Below are 22029 nucleotides of genomic sequence, written 5' to 3'. Positions count from 1 at the left end.
AGCATCTGCAGCCGTGGTTCACAAGTTTCTTTTCACAACCAGAACATAGAAAATAAATAGCAATGATAATACAGCCTCACAGACTGGATCCACATTGCAGAGCTTGTAACATAACTTCTTGCATGTTGCACTGAACATTATAAAGATTACTGGTTTATAGCCTGTTATTTGTGTACACTTGTCCTGCAAATACCTGAGTACTGGGAAAATCAGTGTAACAGTTATTTTCCTTATGTTACTTCTGCATCAGAAATATCTGTCCTCATATAATTATTCTAGTGGGAAATCTAAAATTAACCTAAATTGACGATATTGATACCGCAGTCTTTGAGGATCACAAGGAGCATAAAACAATAGTCATTTAACAGCACTCCTTCAGTCTAAGAAGTGATATGAAGATGCTGAGACTACGGGTGCGTACAACTACAGAACAATCTCAAACATATATGTACACCCTAAAGACTGAAATACTTCCCAAAAGCCAATAAAAATTAGGCCTTTCATCAAACAATGGCAATTAGAAGGTGTTTGTCTAGTTAGTATGGGTTTTGACCGATTATTTTTTCATCATATTTCTCTGAAATTTCCTAGCTCCCTATCAGAATTCCATGAGCAGATTTTTTAATTATAATATTAATTAAGCTTTTGTTTTATAAATTAATTATCTCACTGTGTCATGGAGGGTAGTCTAAATGTGCCTACACTGTGTAGTGAGAGAGAGAATATTTGTGTTCTGTTTAAAAATGTTTACTTTTTATTTTTAAGATCCAGGCATTCTGGCAACAATGAGATCTAGAAAAAAAATCCATGATATCAGCTGATGCAGTTCCCCTCCAGCATAAGTACCTGTATACCTGCAGAAGCTCAGTTGTTTTTTCTCCTTCAGCTGAATGGGGCACATCTTCATAAAGTACATCAGGAACTTAAGAATTTCTACCAGCTTCAAAAAAAATACTTATGTTTCATATGATTCTTTCTTGATGGAATTATCATTCACTTGGACTGAGTGACAAAAAGAAAGCAGGAATGAAAACAGGTTATCACTATAATTTTTCATTTAGAAAGAACAAGGGAAGTTCAGGGACTAGTTAGTAGGACAGAGAGGACTGAAAATTTGATGGACATTATGTGAAGGAGTTCAGAAGTCTCAAAGTTATGTGGAATTGGCATCCCAAGCAGAGAAAAAATTTTAATCTTGAACCCTAAAGATGTGAGGAGCAGATAGACAATGTATAAGTGATGAGAAAAAAAGAATTAATTAGCCAATAAACAATATTTCTTTGACTTCGGAAGGGATTGGGATAAAGTAAGACATGTCAAGGCTTTGGAATTAGTCTTTTTAAGTTAAATAGGAATTTGGTTTAGAAGTGAGATTTGATCAAGATTTCAGATAATCTGTGTATAATCCCACAATCAAAAGACTTCTAAACTTTTCTACCACAGTGCTAGTAATGGGGCAGAATCTTATAGGAACAGAGATCTTACAGGGTGTAACTGATAGGAACAGAGATTTAAAAAATGATATTATTCATCCAGTCTGGGAGCAGAACTTGGTATTTAAACATGTTCTAATTAAGAGGAGCAGATAATCTACAACCCAAAATACTGAGAGACCCAACAAAGGAAATCACACATTGGTTTAAAATCTGTGCTATTCAAATCTATCAAATTGGTCATGATACTACTGTAATGTTATCAGAAGAGTGGGAAAAGTAATAGCTATATTTAGGGAAAAGAAGAGAAGTAGTGTCAGGGCAACTACAGACCCAGGCGTCTTCAAAAATTTCTCACAATAGATTTAGAACAAAACTTAAATGAGAGAAGAAATACAGATAAATGGAAAATGGCATAAAAATGCCAGAGTCACCTGATAATTTCTGTCTTTGATAAGATTACTGTATTTCCCTTGTCTAAAAATCAGTTATCTATCTAATCTATCTGGACTTCATTAAAGCATTTGTTGTGCAGCCACATGGGAAATTTATTAATTAAACTGGAGAGGAGGGAGATGAGTACAAGAGCTGGGCGGTGGGAGAGGGGCTCGGTGCCAAGCGGGACCCCGCAAGCTGGGCTGCACGGAGCTGGCAGATGTCGCTGGGGAATTAGAGAGGACCGGTCGTGTGATCAGACTTACTCAGTCACGTTATTACAGACCAAGGCACAAAAAGTCAAAGTTAAATTAAATCCGTGGCAGATAGGAAGTTGGGAGACATCACCAACACAGAGGAGGATTGAAAGAAATGGGTGGCCTGGAGGATCGGAATAATAGATAAGGGATGAGATTCAAAATTATAAGGTTATACATTTAGGGACTACAAGGAGTTTCTGCTACAAAATGAGGGCTCAGAAATTGGAAGAAATAGGCAAACAAGAAAAATCTGAGTTTGTTCTTGGCAGAAAAACATTTGCAAGCCATCAGCGTGAAATGGCTGTCACAAGAAGGAAAACAGAGTTCTGCAGTAATGTCTTGGAGAAGGTATTCCCAGTAATGAAAGATTTCCAAGAAATATTCATGTCACATCATAAGGCACTAGTAAGAACTCCTCTGGAACATTTGTATATAATGTTCAAGAAAGATTAATTCAAACTGGAACAGGTGCAGAAGAGAACTACAAGAAGGCTGGCAGGATGAAAAATCTGTATTAACCAAGGAGATAAACTGAGTATTTCTATTTCCAGCCTAGCAAAATAAAGTCTGAGAGGAGAAATAAATATCGTCTTTAATATAGCAAAGAGGTAAATACTGAGAAGACAGAAAAGATATTAAGGTGCAAGACTCTGTTAATGTATTAATGGAAAGAGTTCACAAAAACATTTGGTTTTTTTAAAGTTGTGGAAACTTAAAAAAAGATCTGTAAGCACTAGAAAAATATATCCTGCGATATTTCAGTGCAAGTACCAGGGGCAAGAAACTGAGAAGGTCTCGGTATGGAAACATGGATATATTTTTGTGAACGGGATTATGCAACACATTTCCCAAGGGATAAGACTTCATGGTCCCATAGTCCCAGTCCAACCCTATTTCAAATGCTCCTAAGCAGCTATATGCCCTGAGAGTTATGCTTTCAGGAGCACACATTTCACTGTGGAACAGCAGGTGCTTTGGTCTGGCCTGAAATAGGTTTGGGACTATAGCCAGGAGTCACTAATCTCTTCATAACGGTTCTTATAGGTTGTTGTGGTTTTAATTCACACACCAATATTTGGCAGAAGTTGTGTCTGTATGTTTGTATAACCCAAAGCACCATTCACATTGTTCTGTGTTATATCCACTTATGGTAGATCTTAATACCTAAATCACAAGATATTTGTTTTACAGAATGTGGGAAAAGGTTAAAATTGTTGTAGTGCAGAGTACAGAAAGATTAAAATGTACCTGTAAAACTCTTGAAATTAATGCAACTTGAACAATTTTATACTATCTCATATTTAAAAGAGAATGTAGGAATGTATTATTTAGTCTGAAATGTAAAGAGGTATGGGGACGTTAAACTATTTAAAGAATATATTTCTCAAATATTTAGTTAAAAATAAGTAAGAGGGGAAAAAAATTTTCCATACAATTTTATGTAAAAATCCAGATAGGCTTAGGCTCTCACAAAATCTTCCATGCTTCTAGTTTTTACTTCAAGGTAGATTGAAAATCAAAACAATGCTGTTCTACCCTGAAGGTGAGATGAAGCTCAAATGTCCTCATGAAAGGAGCTCGCAAGATTGAAGTTGCTAACTAAACAGTAACTCTATTTTAATTTCAGGTCAGATTTCTAAACCTAAGAGGAGCCTAATACAGACAGCAACCTTCAATACAACTAGTGCTTTTGGATCTAGTGCTGAAAATAGCTAGCCTTACTGAAGAATGATGCCACTGGGATGTAAATAACATATGAGATCCTTGAAAAGAAGTAGTTAAATGTGTCAGCAATGTTTTAGTGAGAAGCAGAAGAGCAAAAAGTAAATTAGTGCAGGTAAGTGCTCAGGTTTGAGATGTTACTGGAGCCAACAGGCATCCTGCACAGACCTGTAACCCCATGCAGCTAGGGAGAGGAGGGGCATGTGGGAAGGGCTGGTAGTTTGTTTTGGTTATTTTTGTATCATTAGCAGCAGATGTCATGTCAAAAGGAAGTAGAAAAGGAAATAACTACATGCATTTTTTTAAAAAGCAACAACAAAAATTATTTTTAAAAATTTACATGCACTTTGGAAGCAGAAAGCCTACAACAGGGTTGGAGGAGTTGGGTTAAAAGAACATTTATGAGAAACTAAATAAAGGATTTTCCACATGTAATTCTGAACTTCAGTAGTATTGTATGTAATGTCATTCAAAACTCATGAACACACAACAAAAAAAATTTCTAAGGAAGAAGGAATTTTGGAAATCAATAGGAAAGGTTGTGTATGTGTAAAGTTCTAAACAGAGCTTTAAAGTCCTATTAAATTCTTTGTAAGACACAGTAGAGTAAGAATTCAACCGATTTCTTTACTAACATAACCCCCCCCTAAACAGTTGGCTTATGGGAAAATTACATTTAAAATATTGCTCTATTTGTACTGGTCTTAAAGTACCAGTGGGATAGGGGAAAAAATATTAGTAAAACCAGTTCATGGAGAGAAGAAAATGCAAGGAGGGAAAAAAAGCTAGTACTATATATAAAAAAAAAAATGTTAAAAACATAAGCTTGATTCTGGTCTCATTATCATGGTGAGACTACAACTGAAAATACATCCCACCTACCCTCTGGGGTCTAGATCCAAATTGTATCCTGGCCTCTTTGTCTTTGTACGACAGCTCACAAAAGGGGTTCAGGAGCCTCCAAGGATCCTGGTATGGGTCTCGAAAGTGCAGACTTTGACTTCTCTTGTAATTGGTTGTCCATAGTTAATCTCTCTCGCTGAATATATGAACTAAATATTTAACAAGTAAAGATAAACTCATTCCTTGCCTCCATAAGGCTCATCCCAAAACTTACTATAGGGACAAGTCTCCTACTGATTTAAATTGATGCCCATGTTATCAGCTGCTGAGGTTATAGTCTTGTAATACAACCACTCCACGATTTCTTATCGCACGTGGTTCTAGCACGCTATAAATATTAGTCTCAAGCCCTGGTGCTGCCAGAGAATTCACAGCCTAACTCAAGAACAGGAGGTACAACCTTGGTCTGAAGCCAACCTTGTGCTTCCTGGGGCCTCGCTTCACTGTGCCTCAGCAACAAGCCAGGGCTGTCAGGTGGCGTGGAGATGACAAGGAGGCTGAGGATTACTTGCTTGTGCACCAGCATAACTGTAGAGTCATAGAATGATTTGGATTGGAAGGAACCTCAAAGATCATCTAGTTCCAACCCCCCTGCCATGGGCAGGGACACCCTCCACTAGACCACATTGCCCAAAGCCTCATTCAACCTGGTCTTAAACACTTCCAGGGATGGGGCATCCACAACTTCTCTGGACAACCTGTTCCAGTGCCTCACCACCCTCACAGTGAAGAATTTCTTTCTAACATCTAATCTAAATTGACCCTCCTTCAGCTTAAACCCATTACCCCTTGTCCTGTCACTACACTCCCTGATAAACAGTCCCTCACCATCTTTCCTGTAGGCCCCTTCAGGTACTGGGTAAGCCGCAATTAGATCTCCCTGGAGCCACCTTTTCTCCAGGCTGAACAACCCCAACTCTCTCAGCCTGTCCTCATAGGAGAGGTGCTCCAGCCCTCTGATCAGCTTCATGGCCCTCCTCTGGGCTCTCTCCAACAGCTCCATGTCTCTCCTGTACTGGGGCCCCCGTAGCTGGACACAGTACTCCAGGTGAGGTCTCACCAGAGTGGAGTAGATGGTCAAGATCACCTCCCTCGACCTGCTGGTCACACCTCTTTTGATGCAGCCCAGGACCCGGTTGGCTTTCTGGGCTGCAAGTGCACATTGCTGGGTCATGTTGAGCTTCCCATCAATCAATACCCCCAAGTCCTTCTCCTCAAGGCTGCTCTCAATCCATTTTCCTCCCAGCCTGTAGTTGTGCTTGGGACCGCCTCAACCCATGTGCATGCACAACCTTGCACTTGGCCTTGTTGGACTTCATGTGGTTCACACAGGCCCACGTCTCCAGCTTGTCAAGGTCCCTCTGGATGGCATCCCTTCCCTCCAGCGTGTCAACCACACCACACAGCTTGGTGTCGTCAGCAAACTTGCTAGGGGCACACTTAATCCCACTGTCCATGTCACCAACAAATATGTTAAACAGTGCTTGTCCCAGTACCAACCCCTGAGGAACACCACTCGTCACTGATCTCCACTTGGACATCGAGTCATTGACCACAATGAGTGTTGCCATGCAGCCAATTCCTTATCCACTGAATGGTCCATCCATCAAATCCATGTCTCTCCAATTTAGAGACAAGGATGTCGTGCAGGACAGTGTCGAATGTTTGCACAACTCCAAGTAGATGATATCAGTTGCTCAGAGACCATATACCTAAGAGGATACATACCTTCTTGTCCTCTGGAGAATTTCTAATGCAGGACACTGTGCCTGCTGGAGGTGTGTCAAACAGCCTCCCCACCAAGCTTGACCTGTTATTTCTGGGCAGTTAAAGATTGAGAGGCCACAAAATGTCTTCAGCAGAGCCACATGTGGTGGGGTCATCTTTATGTGCAGCCACCTATGGCTTGTGTAGAGAAGCCATTAAGCAAGTGCTCAGCTTCCCAGCAGCAGACCAGTACTATGCACAAAGGCTCCAGTACCCAGTAGCCTGGCAGTGCTGGGCACACTGGAGCCAGCCAGGCTGGTGCACAACAGGATCTGACCTCGTCCAGAGGTCTACCTGCAAATCGTACCAACCCAGAATTTGAGCTCCCTCCAGCTAAAGAAGAGAAAGAGCCTTCATAAAGCTAAGGAGCGAAATCATCGTTATTGCAGGAACTGGTGCTTATTTCTGATTTGTTTACCTGCCCATTTTGTCTAAACGAAGGCAGAATATTATTTTTATGAACGGTATGCTCTCATTTGGAATTGACACTAATGAATGCAAGGCCCTTTCCCCCTCTTGTTTGTACCATCAAATTAATTAGCTCTATTGTGACATCAGTATTTTTCTCAAGCAGTTCAAGGCTTGAGCATTTTCCTTTCTTTTTCTAAAGGGCATCTTCAGTGCCCTTTATCTACCATAAGAATCATGCATCACTTGTATTTTTCACAACTAATGCTGTTTATTATAAAAACTGATTGTGATGTGAAGATTGTTATACTGTGTGGCAAATTGCCCAAACAATTACTGTAAATGCATGAGCCATAAACTGTACTGCCAAGGACACTGGTAGGTTAGCTCCTATAAAAGAAACAATTAGAGTCTGAGGTGAAAATAATAGAGATGAGATGACAGTTATTGAAAAGGCAGAACATCCAGTTTAATGTTGTAAATATAGGTTTGTGGATTACACTGATGGTTTTAAAGTGTTCATGGCTTATTGAATGGAATAGAATATTACATACTTTAGAATGGGGCCATAATTATTATTCCTTTTTAATTGTGATGTCTGATGCATTTGTGAGCAGTTGTTGAGAACATCCTCACATTATACTGATTCTAGTTCTAAATTATCATCCTGCTCCAAGGGTTTTTTTTTTATTATTATTTTACTTTTTTGGCATTTTGTTGTTCAGGGTCTGTTCTGAACAAAGTATTTTCTCTTGAGGAACTTAGAGTGCTTAGAGGGTTACAGCAATAATTATTTCAGTTTCAGCCTACACACTTCACTGCTTTAAATCATCATTAGAAGTTTCATCCCTCAGCAACTCCTGCTGAGACAGTCTTAAACTCCTAGAAACCATTAGATAAGAATAGCTTATCTTTATAACAATTTGTATATAAAGGTATTGATAAGAATTTGCGAGAAATTAAGGGAATACATTTTTTTTCCTTAGGAATCATCTAAATACAGAATAAGGTATTTTATGATTGCTAAAGAATTTCAATCATTCAAACTAGATTTCCAGCATATGAAGATTAGTGTGCAGCCTTACTAGAAGACATGTTGAGATAGACTATGGTAGATAGGAAGAAAACACAAGAAAAGTGACATTACTGAATGAGAAAATTAAACAGTCCTTTTAAGATAGGACAGAGGGATAAAACCCAATGAAATAAAATGCAAATATTAGACTCTAGGGAGAGCACTAAACAACTGGACACAGAATTATGACTGGCCGAGAAGGTAGGGGTGCTGGGCACATAAAATCAGAACTGTGGAGAGCCTGCCCAGGGTTTGCGAGGACAGGACAAAGTAAACAGCAGAGCAAAGATGGCAATCAGCAAAAGGCAGTCAGTGTCAACGCTGCAGCATGTGTGAGCTCTGAAGTACCAAATCCATTAGTGGGGGAAAAAAAAAAAAAAAAAAAAAAAAAAAAGCAGTAAAGTGGCTTTGAAAGAAAGTTGCAAGGAAACTAAGTACTCAGCTGTGCCACCTTTCAGGGAAATGCTCTGAGTCGTTTTCAGGCTTTTACATACTGTTAAGAGAAGCTGATCTTAATGCTAGGTAGGGGCGTCACAGCTGTGCTGGAAACCCATGGCGCCGGACCGAAGTTCAGGGAGGTGTTAGGGATCAGAGCTCGGGAGGTGGCTGGGCTGAGGGCCTGGGCAGCTGGCTGCATCCTCAGGCTGAAATAACTGCCTCCTACACAAGCTCGAGTCCAGGGAGCTAGACCTTAGCTAGAGCAGAAACCAACAGCTGCACAAATTACAGACAAAGACTGGGGAGAGCGGTGTGAGCACGGCGTGGAGCACTGCTGTCCGTGCCAACAACAAAGCGGAGGGCGACTGAAGCTCAGCCAGCACCGTTCCTCAGTTCTGGGCTCCTAACGCACACACCCAAATTTCTACTTGCCACATGGCTTTACCTGAAAATATGGCCAATTCCTACCTAAAAGAGCATTTCGGCTTCAAATGATCCCTCCTTGGGAGATGTCATGTTATGTGTGCCTGAATGGTGACACTGCTATTCCATGTCACGTGTGTCAGCATCATTGCCTTCTGTTTATACATTTAACTTTTTCAGGAGGTATTTAAAAAATAGAAGCACAACAGAAAAATAATTTAAACAATGTAGAAAACAATAATTTAAATTACATTGTTAGATTCCAAACCAATTGAGAGCACACAGGAAAAGATTCAGAAATTAAAGCAAAGAAAATCAACAGCCATAAATGAATAGCTGTGTGAATATTAAGTAGAAATTACTATATAATATCTTAAAATATTGTGTCATTGCAAGTGATCCTATTAGAATGAACCTGTACATAAAATCAGAGCCCTTATTACAAATCTAGGCAAGATGATTGATTTTCTTATATGACCTTCAACTACCAGTGGTGTTAGAGAAGGCTCAATCTAGTTCTTAGTAAATAGGTGTCACGAAACAAACAGGACTGACACTAATTAGGTCCCTTGTTGATAGTCAGGACGAAGAGGATAGAGACATGGCGACGGAGTGACCCACACATCATTAGAGCAGTAGGTGAGGATATTGCACGCTGGCATGGCAATGGAGGTTTGTACTGCAGCTACCATTTTGAGACTATGATGTGAATAGAAGACTCTATTATCAGGAGAGACAGTCCAGCAACCATTGTGCAGAAAAACAGAGCCACAAAGAACCCCTACTTAAATATTTGAAATCTGAGGAAGAGAATGTTAATCTGTGGTATTTCCCCACCTTGAGGAAATACCTCTTAGTTTTGGTCATCTCATCTAAGAAAGGGGCTGACACCAGAAAAGGGCCTGCAAAAGGACAATGAAGGACCATCAGTAGCTTCTAAGCAAGGAGAAATGGGAAAGGAAGCAAAGTGGAAAAAGATGCTCAGAATAAGAGGTATATAGTATGATGATTAATAGTATCGAGGGGCACAATTGATCAAGAGAGTATCTGTAAGGGAATTTAAGTGTTTTTTTCTGAAAAGATAATTCCCAGTAGGCTTCAGGCAATGTTTGTAATAAACCTATTTTTATTAAGATTATTGGATTGGTGGTATCCAGGGGATTATATTTTCCAATTACTAATATTTTCATTTTTCAGTCTTAGTTTATGATTGAAGCAGGGACATAGGTGGCACAGAACAAAATGCATTGGCCTGGTTTGGGATGAGAATAATCATAGCCTCAAAGCAAACAGAGTCCCAAGAAATTAGTCTTTATTTTCTAGCTCATTAAAAAAGACCTTGACTTCTAATGGCAAAACATTCGAACAATTTTTTTGAAAATATAGATGTATATCTGCCCATTTGAAGATTTTAGTTCCATACAGTCTGAACCAGGAGCCCATCATCAATTTGGTGCCAGGCCTGAATTTTTAATATAGCCCTGTCTATCCCCAATTCTCATGACTACACGTATGAAGATTGCAGAAAAACCCATGCATAATAAGTCAGTTATATCTCAAATTAAGCTACAGAAACTATGAGCAGGAAGATTGCAACTTTTATCAGACCCTTTTATAGCTCTGTTATGATTGTTGTACCGTATTATGATATACTCATAACAATGTTGAAAAGAAACCAGTTCAGAAGTCTTTTTACATAGCTGTTTTGTATGCAGATTGGTCAGAATATTGCATAAATCCCACAACAGAATGGGCTATTTGAGAAACGAGGAAATTCTTTAGGAAAGACTTCCCTGGACAAGGTCAGAAGATCTATTGCCAGCTCCATTGTGAATTACTAATACAGCACCTTACTATTGGGATGCCTATCTCCAGGGCCAGGCTACTGAAAAAGAGGAAAACATGAGTTAGGAGCCAAGTTTCCTAAGGGCTAAGCTTGGCCCGAGGTCAGATGAGACACTTCTTAGGTTGCTATTTAGTCTGGAAGGCCCATGACCAAATATCAAAATGGTGTTGTAGAAAGGAGTTGGGGGTAGAGCCTCTGCTCTTCTTTTGCTTCTTTCTCCCACTGTTTTAAAAGATTGAAGGAGAGTAAGCCAAGTACCATCAACAGGTCTTGAAGTTCTCTCGGTTTGTATCTATTTTGGACATATCTGAGAGGAAAAAGACCTTAGCTTATGTGGCACCTGGTATTTTCCTGGATCTCACACGGAAAAAAATAGAGGAGTAGTCCCCTACTGGCATGTCAGAAGGGTGTCATTTCCTAGGGGCTGACTGCAGTATGCTGAGGCACGTATGCAAGAAGGTGACAGATGCCTTAGAGAGACTGTAGACAGACAGATGGCAGTCAGGTGAGACAAAGATACCACCCTTGGGGAGGAGAACAGAATGGGTGACCACAAAAAGCCTTAGCCAGTCATTCTTGAGAGAGGACAACTATGATATAAATCTTGGAAAGCAATTGTAAATTCAATAAGTATCTCAAAAGGATAAAATTCCCAGGTTTTGTCATGACAAGAAGAGACTTTTATAACTTTTTTTTTTTCCCACATGCTGTCTTACTGCCACACAGCAAGAAGGCAGCTGTGCGATACGTATCAGTATTTCTACCAAGGTGGCCTGGAATACAACCTAGGAGACACTGGTGCAGATTTACTAGGGTAGCTGGGGAAAGAGAAAGACTGACTAATTCCCCAACCCTCTACCACAACATGAGGTCTTCCAGGCTTGAACATCTTATGCTTAATGTCCAGCAGCCATAAACAGTATTGCAGGGACAATTATTATGCATCAAAGCAAAATGTAAATTCAATTCTACTTGGCGCACCTAAGTGCAAGGTAAGAAAAACCTGCCAGCTTTACCTAGTTCACATTCAATTGTGTAGCTCAGTGCTCTTCTGTGTTCTTTAGGACCAGTATTAGTTACCAGCGGTAATAAATCTTTGGGTTTAGTGTCAGAGTATCAGGTGGTTCCACAGATCAGGAGGAGAGTGGAGGGACAGTCAGAAAACCAAGCCCCCCATTATGCTTTGGCATATCAACTAATATTTTCTTGTGTGTCACTGAAGGCCTAGGGATCAAATAGCCACTTCTAACATGCTCCCAAGGTGTTTAAAAGTTCTTACGCCTTCCTTTCCACTAAGGCAGGGACTGCATTTAGCTTGCAAAGTATTTGTTTGGACCATTTTCTCTACCTTTTGTAAATGAGAAGATAATATATATTTTATCTTAAAAATATGATGGGCGGTTGGTTCTCTGGACTCACACTGTAGCTGAATCAATTGCTTCAATTTCAGAGCCGCAGTGCTGTGGCTGGATCATGGCTTAAAGTTCATAATCAGAATAAACAGCTCAAATGACACTGGTAGTGAATGCATTGATTAAATATGACTCCAGTGCTCTCAGTTAATGTTTCACTGACTTTAAACATTTTTTTAGGACTAACATTTAGCCAAGTCAAGGTGAATGTAATGGAATAATTTTTTTTCCAGCTGAACATTTATGAACTGTGATACCTGAACAGTGGACAGGAGACAGAGTATTGAAATGGTCATTACCAGCCTGGTTCAATTTGCAAAACAGATATCTCACTAAAAGAAAGAGTCATTGAACAATGGAATACAGGGGTTTCTTGAACAATATATTTCTATTTGTCCAAAGGTCCTTAATCAATGATCTGAAAGAGCGTAGAAATAAGTTCTGGTCCTGTAAATATTAACATTCAAGGATAGTTTTACACATGTAGAGTTCTATAAAGTTCAGTGAGAATCCTGATGTCCATTAAATTATTTATTGTGCCTATTGCAGGATCAAGCCAGTTGCTGCATTAAAGAGCTCCGAGTCAGTTGTAATAGTGTTACAGTATTGGCATATTTAAATAAACTGATGAAATTGTAGCAACTGCAAAAAAAATCTTACAAGTGTAAAGCCAAGCAATGCATGTATAATTACAAGTACTTACTTATCATATGGTTGAGAAATGATACTCAGATTACAAAGCATCAGTTTTATATGTTTTTATGCAAACAAGCAAAAAAGCTTTATAGCAACCAATATTTCCCATACGTTAGAGCACAATTTTCTTTTCTGTAATGTTAGTGAGAGCAGTTTCTACAGTAGATTATGGAAGTGAGTGAGAAACCACTGATACTAATTAGATCCAGAGTAAATACTACACTAAGATTGCCAGCAAAGCAACGTGTTATTTTCATATGTTGTTACTTAAAAGTTTAGAAGCTTATTTTAATATTTCCAGTGCAATAAATGGCTGGCACATGGGTAGCACAGTTCACGATAACCAAAAGCAAAAATGAGACAGTTTTTTAGTCTGCAGGTACTCGCCAGTTAGGAGAACATAGATACGGTTAGCAAGTGTCTATTTGCTCTGTGCATGCCATTCTCATCCGTAACTTCCACCTGCTTCTTCAGCTTTTCTGTGACAGCATTCAAAGCCTTATGCCATTAACTTAGATATCTATCTTTAGGGTCTTTAATGTATTTCATAATTCAAATAGTAAGTATGCCAGGATTTTGAAATATTATGATTAGACAGATAGAAAAAAGACCATTGAGCGTAGTTCCTGGCCAAGTAGGAATGTTCCCTGTAGAACATTTTTCAACTGGATTATCTTAACTTACTTTAAATTACTTTGGAGGGTAAGGCTGCAGCAATTTCCTTAAAAGATAACTCCAGTCACTATTGAGAAGCATGTCCTAATACTCAGCCTCAGTTCCACAGCTTGCTTTTACCCTACTTGTCTGAACAATATATTTTAGACCACCTTAAATAATTAACCCGTGCCCCTGATAATCACGGTCTTCGAGTACCTGGAGAAGTCTTACTTTGGTGCCAGTGCTACCTACTTCTACAGGTGGCAAAGACTGGCAATGACCAGGAGGCAAGAGAAGGGCTGGGAATACTAGGTCAGATTGAACAGCAGAGGAGCGCTGCTTTTAGCTGGCTCCCTGTGAATGGATAGCTTCTCTAGCAGCTGCTCTCCTGGTAAAAACGGTGACTGCAGTCACTTCCTAATAATAGTAAGAAACTTTAGTCAAATCCCATATCTGTATGCTGATCAAGGTGTAACTTGTGACTTGAGATGCCAGAAACAACCTTGAGATTAAATAGCAGTACACAAAGAAGACGTGTGTTATAACACCTTTTCTGCTCTCCTTTTCCCTTTCTGATTATGATGTGCAATAATCAAAAGAACAAGGATTAAAAGGGAACATAATTTAAATGCCATATTTTAAATGGACCAGCTGGGAATAATACAGTTGTTCCTCATAGCAAAGTACATGTGAAGCTATTTCCAAACATCTTCCTCAGAAGTCTTTGATTTTTTAATCACATCGTTGGTTTGTGGGAAAGGCCGAGAGGAGCTGATGCAGAACTGCATTTCTCAAGGCAACCTAGGCACTGGTCTGCCATCTGCCCGGGGAACACTGACCGAGCACAGTGCCGTCCTGCCAGCCAGGATCTTCAGCAGCTTACTTCCTTTGCCTTCCATCAGAAAGGGGATGAGACTGCAGCTGAAGATGGGGTAGTACTCATGCACAGAAGAAGTTTTCTCACTGGCAATTGCTTTAAAACCATTCAGTATTTATGCTGCTGAAGTTGGCATTGGCGGCCCACAGACACAGGGCTTCTAATCTCTTCATTCTCACTGCTCATTGTACATAGAGCAGCTCTTGTAGGAGACATCGCCCTATTTTGTGTTCTGTTTTAAGGTGGCATGGAGGGAAGTGAATTGATGTACTACCGTTCAAAGAAACGTACAGTCTGGCAATTATGAAAAAAAACACAGGACCAACATCAGTTCAGAGTGATACACTTGTGGGCTCAGAGAGGTAAGAGGGCAATAACACTAACAGTTATGATAAAAATACTAGCCTCCCCTTTCCTTGTCAGAGGACAGGAGTCAAAAATACACGTTTTACTCTTCAGTAAAACAATTCTCATGCTTATCAGCCATTTTCCTTGTGCTCTTGCTCCCACCGCTCTCTCGACAGATGGCAAACCAGGACCAAGCACAGAAATGGGGCGCAGCCTCACCAGTGACAGGGAAAATGGTTTGCAGATGGTTATCACTGCGCTGTGCAGCATGATCTACAGGAGTTTGTCTCATGCAACACACAACTAGTCCCTGTCTGATCAGATGGATGTAGGAGCCTAGGTCCACAACAAAATCATGTGGTCCAAACCTGAGGACCAGGAGAAATTTGTGTTCAGCATCATTATCCATGTCCCAAAAGCATGAAAATCAAACAAAAAGACAAAAAAGTGGAGCTGATGATAGAATTAATTTACATTTTTCTGAATGTTTAGATGTATATACATAATAGAAATCAGGGTTGTTTACTGACAGAAGCTGTCTCTTTTTGAGTGACAGCCTTCAAATTTTAGGAGTTAATTTTTTTCCCCAAAGTATATTTATGAGTTAAGTGCATACTTCCAGACAGACTAAAACATAAACAAATTCATTCTAATGCTATTTTTTCAAACCACATTTTGTACCTGTGAAACCTTTCAAGATTTTTGAAAAACACAAAAGTTGTTAAAATTTATGTTGGAAAGAATTGTAGCTTGGAAAAATACAGTTAGAAGCAAATACGTTAAGAAACATTAAGAGGAGACTGTGTGTTCATGCCTAGACATAGAAGCAAAAGCAAATGAAACATGTAATGAACAGGCAGGATTTTAAGACATGTGGTTCTGAATATCCAAATCTAGACAGTTTTCAGCATTAATTACTCCATGCAGTTTTGCTTTTCACAAACATTTTTTTCAGGTGCAACTTTTGAGGGTTAAGTCCATTTTTATTTTATTTCTTAATAATGCTGTCAGAAGCCACCTCGTTGCCCTCATTCACACAACTTTGTCTTGGCTCATATTCTTACGGGAAACATGATAAAGTCTTACTGCGTTTCCTCAGTAACATCCTCTGAAAGTGCATATTATTCCTTTCACTTAACTAACGCAACTAATCCTCACTAATGACATTTAATGAGCCACACAAGTATGCCCTAGAGTGGATCAGACTCTCTGCTTAAAAAACATAATTCTTTAACAGTCTTATTTTTTAACTGAAGAGGTAAATTGCACATTTTAAGAGAAAGCATAAATATCTCAGATCCAAGATTCTTTTTTAAAAAAAAGGTATAACAGGTTTCTAAATTTGAAATAGGGGCCTAAATAAGTGTCCTGTTAAAATATCCTTCTATTCAGATTGCTATAAAGAAATCTTTAAGATGTCCGGCTTGTGGGCATGGATAGTAATATTCCTTACCTGCATATTTATTGTGTGAACCGTAGGTAAAACTGTCATTACTTCTGTGTTTATCTGTTTGCATTGCTGCAGCTCCTAAGAAAAGTTAGTTATGGTCCAGGACCCCCACTTTGCTATATGTTCTATATACATCCAGCACAGTATATATAAATGCTGCAGAGTTTATCATGTGAATATAAAACAAGAAGTGAGAGAGAGAGAGACGGGCTGGTGGAGGAGAGCAGGGAAACAGGCAGCGCTGTTCAACGTGATATGAAGGAGTCATAGCACACCAGCAGCCTCACTTTGCCAATTTTGGGGGGTTTGTTTTTCTTGCACTTTTTTCTAGACATCAAAGCAAAGGAGTTTTAATGAGGGTCTGAAGGAGAATAATGAGGTACTTTTGCAGATGTCTGCAAGGTGTTCCTCCTCACTCAAAGGGGCAACATGTACAAAGACACTTTGAAAAACAAGTGAGCAACGGAGGTTGGCATCTTCGTTCTTTTGAAACGAAAGGCCCTGATGCTGACCTCATTTACACTGGTGAAAGCTGTAACTCCTGTGAAGTCAATGAAGTCCCTGTAGCATAAAATTGGTCCTGGATTACAATCTGCCAGAACTGTCTTTCAGAAGCCTTCACAACCACTGAAACTGTATTCCAAACATACTTTCAGCTCTTTTTCGCATTGACTGTAAGGTCTCTTTACCTCCTTCTGCCACTAAAGAGGGTCTCAGAAGTGCAGTAGTTAACTGTTTGCCAAAAATGTGTAACAGATCTTAATGCAAACAAGAATCTGACCACTTTGGTTTTAATATCACAAACATACATATATGTATAAATGAACAAATACACACATATATGTATATACACATATATATATGTATACACACACACATATACATACATACATTCTGCTGCAGCCTGATATGGAGGGACACAACTTTACACTCTAATTAGAGACAAGTTAATTTTATGTTAAGGAGTAGACATCTCCTTTCCAATTTTTTAAAATGCCTCTCTGTCTGCCATGTATAATATATTTAGCATATACATGTAAAAGAGGATCCTCCAGAAGAAACACTTCTACAACTTATGCTAGCACTAGGTATGTCACAGGACACTTCAGGGAATTAAACTCTTCGGAGTCATTCGACCTCAGATGCTTAATTGCATCTAAATTTGCAGGTCAGTCCTGGAAGCCCAGGGCTCACTGTGTCCCTCATCTGCTCCATGTGGGCTACCTGAACTCAGGCTGAAGTCACACTGCCTGCATATGCCTGTGGTATTTGATATCACGGCCCTTCTGCAGGGGACCTTAGGCTATCTTATTTACCCAGAATGGATCGTGTGACACTTCTTGAAGGACAGATACAACGTACAGAACCAGCCACAAATGTCAGGATCTGACCACACGGTAGGTAAAGGTATCGTTCCCTCTGCTCTGACGTACCGAGATGTTCCCCCATGGAAGCATCATCGTGGTTCCCAGACCTGACCCAAGGGACACTTAGGAGGAGAGCTTTGGGGACTGGCTATGAATCGGGCCTCAGGTTAGCCCCAGGGCTGCTCTTACACCATGGTGTTGATGCAGGCACCAAGCCATATTGCACACTTCTCCTCACAGGGCTGACGTGCGATTAGGGCTGGCAGAAGCTCTCAGTACACAAGTTTTGGGAAGGGAGGTTCTGCACAGGGGAAGCCCTGGTTGTCTCCCTTCTCCTTAAGCTCCCACCACTGCTGCAGTTTTGTTCCCCCTTCCCCATCCGTTCAGTCCAGTGGAAGAGCACCAGGGAAATCAAATGGTGCTGCCTTACTTGGAAAGAGTATAGGAACTAAAATCTCAACATGAATTCAGTTCTGAGATCTAAGCTTTGCAAAAGACACTGCAGATAAAATACAGGTTTGGTTACAAATTTGGTGAGCAAAAAATTGAGAATCAGATTTTCATGGGCAACATTGTTTTGCTTACAGAAAGAAGTTAAAAACAGAGCAAGAAGCCAAAAGTTACTACTCCTGAGTGTCTCTCTTTATGTGGGGTTAAGTTATAAGTTAACCACTGCTACTTTATAATTAACATAGTTCTTGCCTACATATAATTAGAATAATATATATGAGATAAATTCTATATATCTTTTTTCTTTAATATATTATCACTTCTGCCTTATAAATCATTATTCACTTCACCATTTGTGAAATGAAAACATCAACCAGTGGCAGGAAAAATGAGTTGTTACCCTAATACACAACTTGCAGAATAACCAAACCACTTGCAGAAAAGTTTGTACCAGCTAGTCTAAGCACTATAGAATCCTTCCCTGAGTTATCAGCTTCCTGAACCACCAGTGGCATTTCTGTTTTAATAATTGCATGTAGAGAATGAACCATGAAATAAATCATGTAAAAACCCAGGACTTGTTTTGCTTTAAAATTTTTGTTGACTTACCAAGGAAGCGGATGTAAAGTGTTTTAACTGTACAGCTACCTCAGTCTGGAGCAAAGCTCTCACTGATATCAGATCAATTTATATCCTACAGAGATCAAAATCAGTACGCAGCCCATAATTTACAGATGCTCACACTACTTTTCCAATGAGTGGCATGTACGCCATATATTAAAACTATGATCCAAACCAATCTGTCTGCAGAAAACTACTGGCTGATACATACAAGAGCTTTACTGAAAACAATCTTGGTCTAATTTATTGTTAAAAAAAAAAAAAACAATAGAAGAAAACAGTACGGACAGTGTTAGCTCCAGTAAGCACACATAGAACGTTAGAATCAGCCAGCTATACTGGAAATTACCAAAAGTTAAAGTGTAATCATACCTGCTTTGTGTCATCTTTAAGCAGCCTTTAAGATGTCTATCAGTAACCTCTTTGTGTGGTTTATTATCCACCCTGGGCACAGTTTCTTTCTTGTGACAAATCAGTGTGTAATTTTTGTCGTCATTGTTTGCCCAGAAGGTACCAACCGATGTCTCATAGCGTATACAGAACTCCACCTTAGCTCCATCTCTCTGATAAGGAGGCACCAAAGAAATCTTAAAGCAGAACTGATCGGTTTCACTACCACAAGAATTAGGCATGAACTCTGCAAGGATGTCATAATAACTGACCCAGTCATTCAGTGTCATTCGAACATACACCAGTTTTTCAAAGGATACATTGAGGACTCGTATAATACCGTTCATGCAGGTAATCCCAGGCAAGAACACGATTGACTCCAATAGTACTTTCTGCTCTCGCACTTTTTGCAAAAGTTCTTCTTGCGAAGCAGGTAGTGTAAACAGTTGAGAGAAAAAATATTCCTCCTGAGGGAAAACTTCATCTTCTATGTCATCGTTTTGTCCTGTATTTGGAACTTCCCAGGTATCGAACTCTTTAACGGACACAAGATCAAACCCAAATGCATCAGCAAATGAAACTTTTCTTGCAATGGTGGTGGGGATATCTGCCTCCTCTTCGTCTGAAGAAGCAGAATTCCGCCTTCGGGGAAGTGGAGAGAAACGATGTTTAATGTCAGGTTTAACATCTTCGTCCTCTGAAGAGAAATCAATTACACTGGGGACTTCTAATAAGTTAGCTGTGCTAACCTGACTAGGTCTTTCAAAAGACTCCATTGGGCTCTCTGATACAAACTGAAAGAGAACTGTACAACTAGTAGCAGCTGATATTTGAGACACTGTGATTTAAAACAAGGATTAATGTTACAGCTGACATTGCAAAAGGGAGTCAGGCCTATTAATAGATGCTATGGTGTGTGAGCTATGTTGGCCTGTTGTCCATCTGACAGTATTAGGTGTTATAATTTCAATGATACATTTCAAATATTGCATTCCTATTTTTATGTGGCTCTATGTGCTAAGAAGAAAAATAGTATTTAAAACCTAACTTCTTTGCATTGTTAAACTGCACAAATGGGTCTATTTTTAGATGATCGAATTACGTTGCACAACAAATTCATTACGTTGCACAAATGAGGAGGAGCTATTCATCTCTGATTAGGATGTACACTGCATCAGGTAAATAGTTTCTATATTGTAAACCATTCCTGCATATATTTTCAAAGCCAATTTTTTTTACAATGTTTTCATATGTAAAAGCGCAATGTCACATTCTGCCCTGGCTTTATACCATGCTAACTCAGTGGGACAGATCCTAGGACTATGCCAGCTTTTTCTAGGTGAGGATTAGCCATCACAACTTAGATGAACCAGGGATGCTATAAAACATTGAAGTGAGTACACTGAAGATGAACTTGTAATGCACCATTGTAAATATGACTGGATTCACCACTAATTAGATTATGAAATCATCTAGTGCTAGACTGCATTTAGTGTCATCCAGCCAAATGGAGAGAAATGGAGAGAAAAGCAACTTGCAGAATTAACTCATGCAGCCAACCCTGAAACACAAACCCTGTGCCACACAGCTATAAACAGGAGGAAGAAGCACTGTTTAAAGGGTTTTCAACCTTTGTGCAAGACATCTTCCCATGATATGAAATGAAATGATGGCTTCTCAATCAACTTAATCAGTTAGCATTTGGCTTTTACTTTTATGGCATTCCACGTGTGGAAAGATGCAGTCTTTATGAGACGAAGATCATGAACTCAAAATGTCACCTTCATATTATTTAACCTCTCTTATTTTTCATGTGTCTGTCTCAAAGGGTAAGCCTACCCTATAATCTAATGGTGCAGTATATAACAGGACTTAGTTGGAATTAGCCACGTCAGAGACTGACAGCAATAGTGGCATCATCACAGATCTCAGCACAAGCTAGAAACCTAATTATTCATTCACATTTTCAAATGGCTCAGGTCTTGCAGGCCACTTTGAATTCTTCTCCCTCTTGTTACAGTGTCACTGGTAATTTAAAGCTGACTTGGGTATGTCTGTTACCAGACAACAAGATAAATCACACATTACCATGCATCCCCTTTTCTGATGAGGCATCCTCCCACTCCATGAGAGCATCTTCAGGTCTTTCCAGTGCTTTTCCGTCCTAACTTCTCAATAGCCATCCCACCTGCTATTGCACAAATATTCATACTTCCCTAGCACCATCATACTTTGAGGCAATGGCATATAAGGAGAGATTTAAAAAATAGCTTTCTACCATAAAATACATAACCCCTACCATAACCTATAAACTTCTGGGATATTGCTGATTTTGAACAGTGCTGTACGATGCTGTATTTTTCAACATGGGCCAACAGTAAAAGCACTCAAGATTTCTTGTTTAAAGCTAGATGGTAGTGCTACCCAGTCATGTATTCATGAGTGTCTAAGAAAGGAGTGAGATCTCCAGAGCTCCACCAACAGAAGAGTCCAAAGTTTTTCTCAGTGGGATCCCAGAAGCATTACTTCTGCCCGCTCCCACTTGCTGCTCTGCATTACACAGCTGCAGAACTGATTGGATGCATGCATGTTTTGGCTTTGTATCAAGTGAATTAGGTACAGTTTGGGAAATGAGGCTTCTTGCTATAATGGCAACTCAATTTCTTCTGTCAACACAATCTAAGAAAATATTGCTGTGGTAGTTATGCAAACAAGGAGAACTTATTTATGACACTGTTACTGTAATAGTTACACCTATTTCTGTGAAAAGCCAATTCCCCTTTTTCATTCTGTATGTTTCTTTACAAAAAGCTGTGTAGACAAATGCAAAAGGGAAGGTCTTCCCTGGTGGACTCTGGTAGGTCATGGAGGTAAGAGGTGCAGGAAGGAGGAGGGATGCCCACTGACTGCGTTCAGCAGAAGGAAGGATGTATCTCAGACCAAGGCATGCTTTGAGAATGGGTTAATTTCTAGTTGAAAATGGAAGGAGAAAAGCAGAAAAAGAAAAACCATGGAACCTAGTATTTCTGCTAGACTGTATGAAAATAAAGT

General features: G+C 39.5%; 1 protein-coding gene across 1 annotated transcript in view; it reads right to left on the bottom strand.

Moving 5' to 3' along the window:
* PPP1R3A (protein phosphatase 1 regulatory subunit 3A) overlaps positions 1 to 19754 on the bottom strand; it is a 33488-nt gene extending 13734 nt beyond the window's left edge. Inside the window, exon 1 of the mRNA XM_010308452.2 lies at positions 18961 to 19754. Within this exon, the coding sequence (XP_010306754.2) occupies positions 18961 to 19754 (794 nt within the window). The remainder of the gene's footprint in view (positions 1 to 18960) is intronic.
* Positions 19755 to 22029: the final 2275 nt, after the last annotated feature.

The sequence above is a fragment of the Balearica regulorum genome, chromosome 1 (assembly GCF_011004875.1).
Source record: "Balearica regulorum gibbericeps isolate bBalReg1 chromosome 1, bBalReg1.pri, whole genome shotgun sequence".
Taxonomy (NCBI): domain Eukaryota; kingdom Metazoa; phylum Chordata; class Aves; order Gruiformes; family Gruidae; genus Balearica; species Balearica regulorum.
Note: the sequence above shows the minus strand (reverse complement) of the source record. Positions and strands in the feature narration are given on the sequence as shown.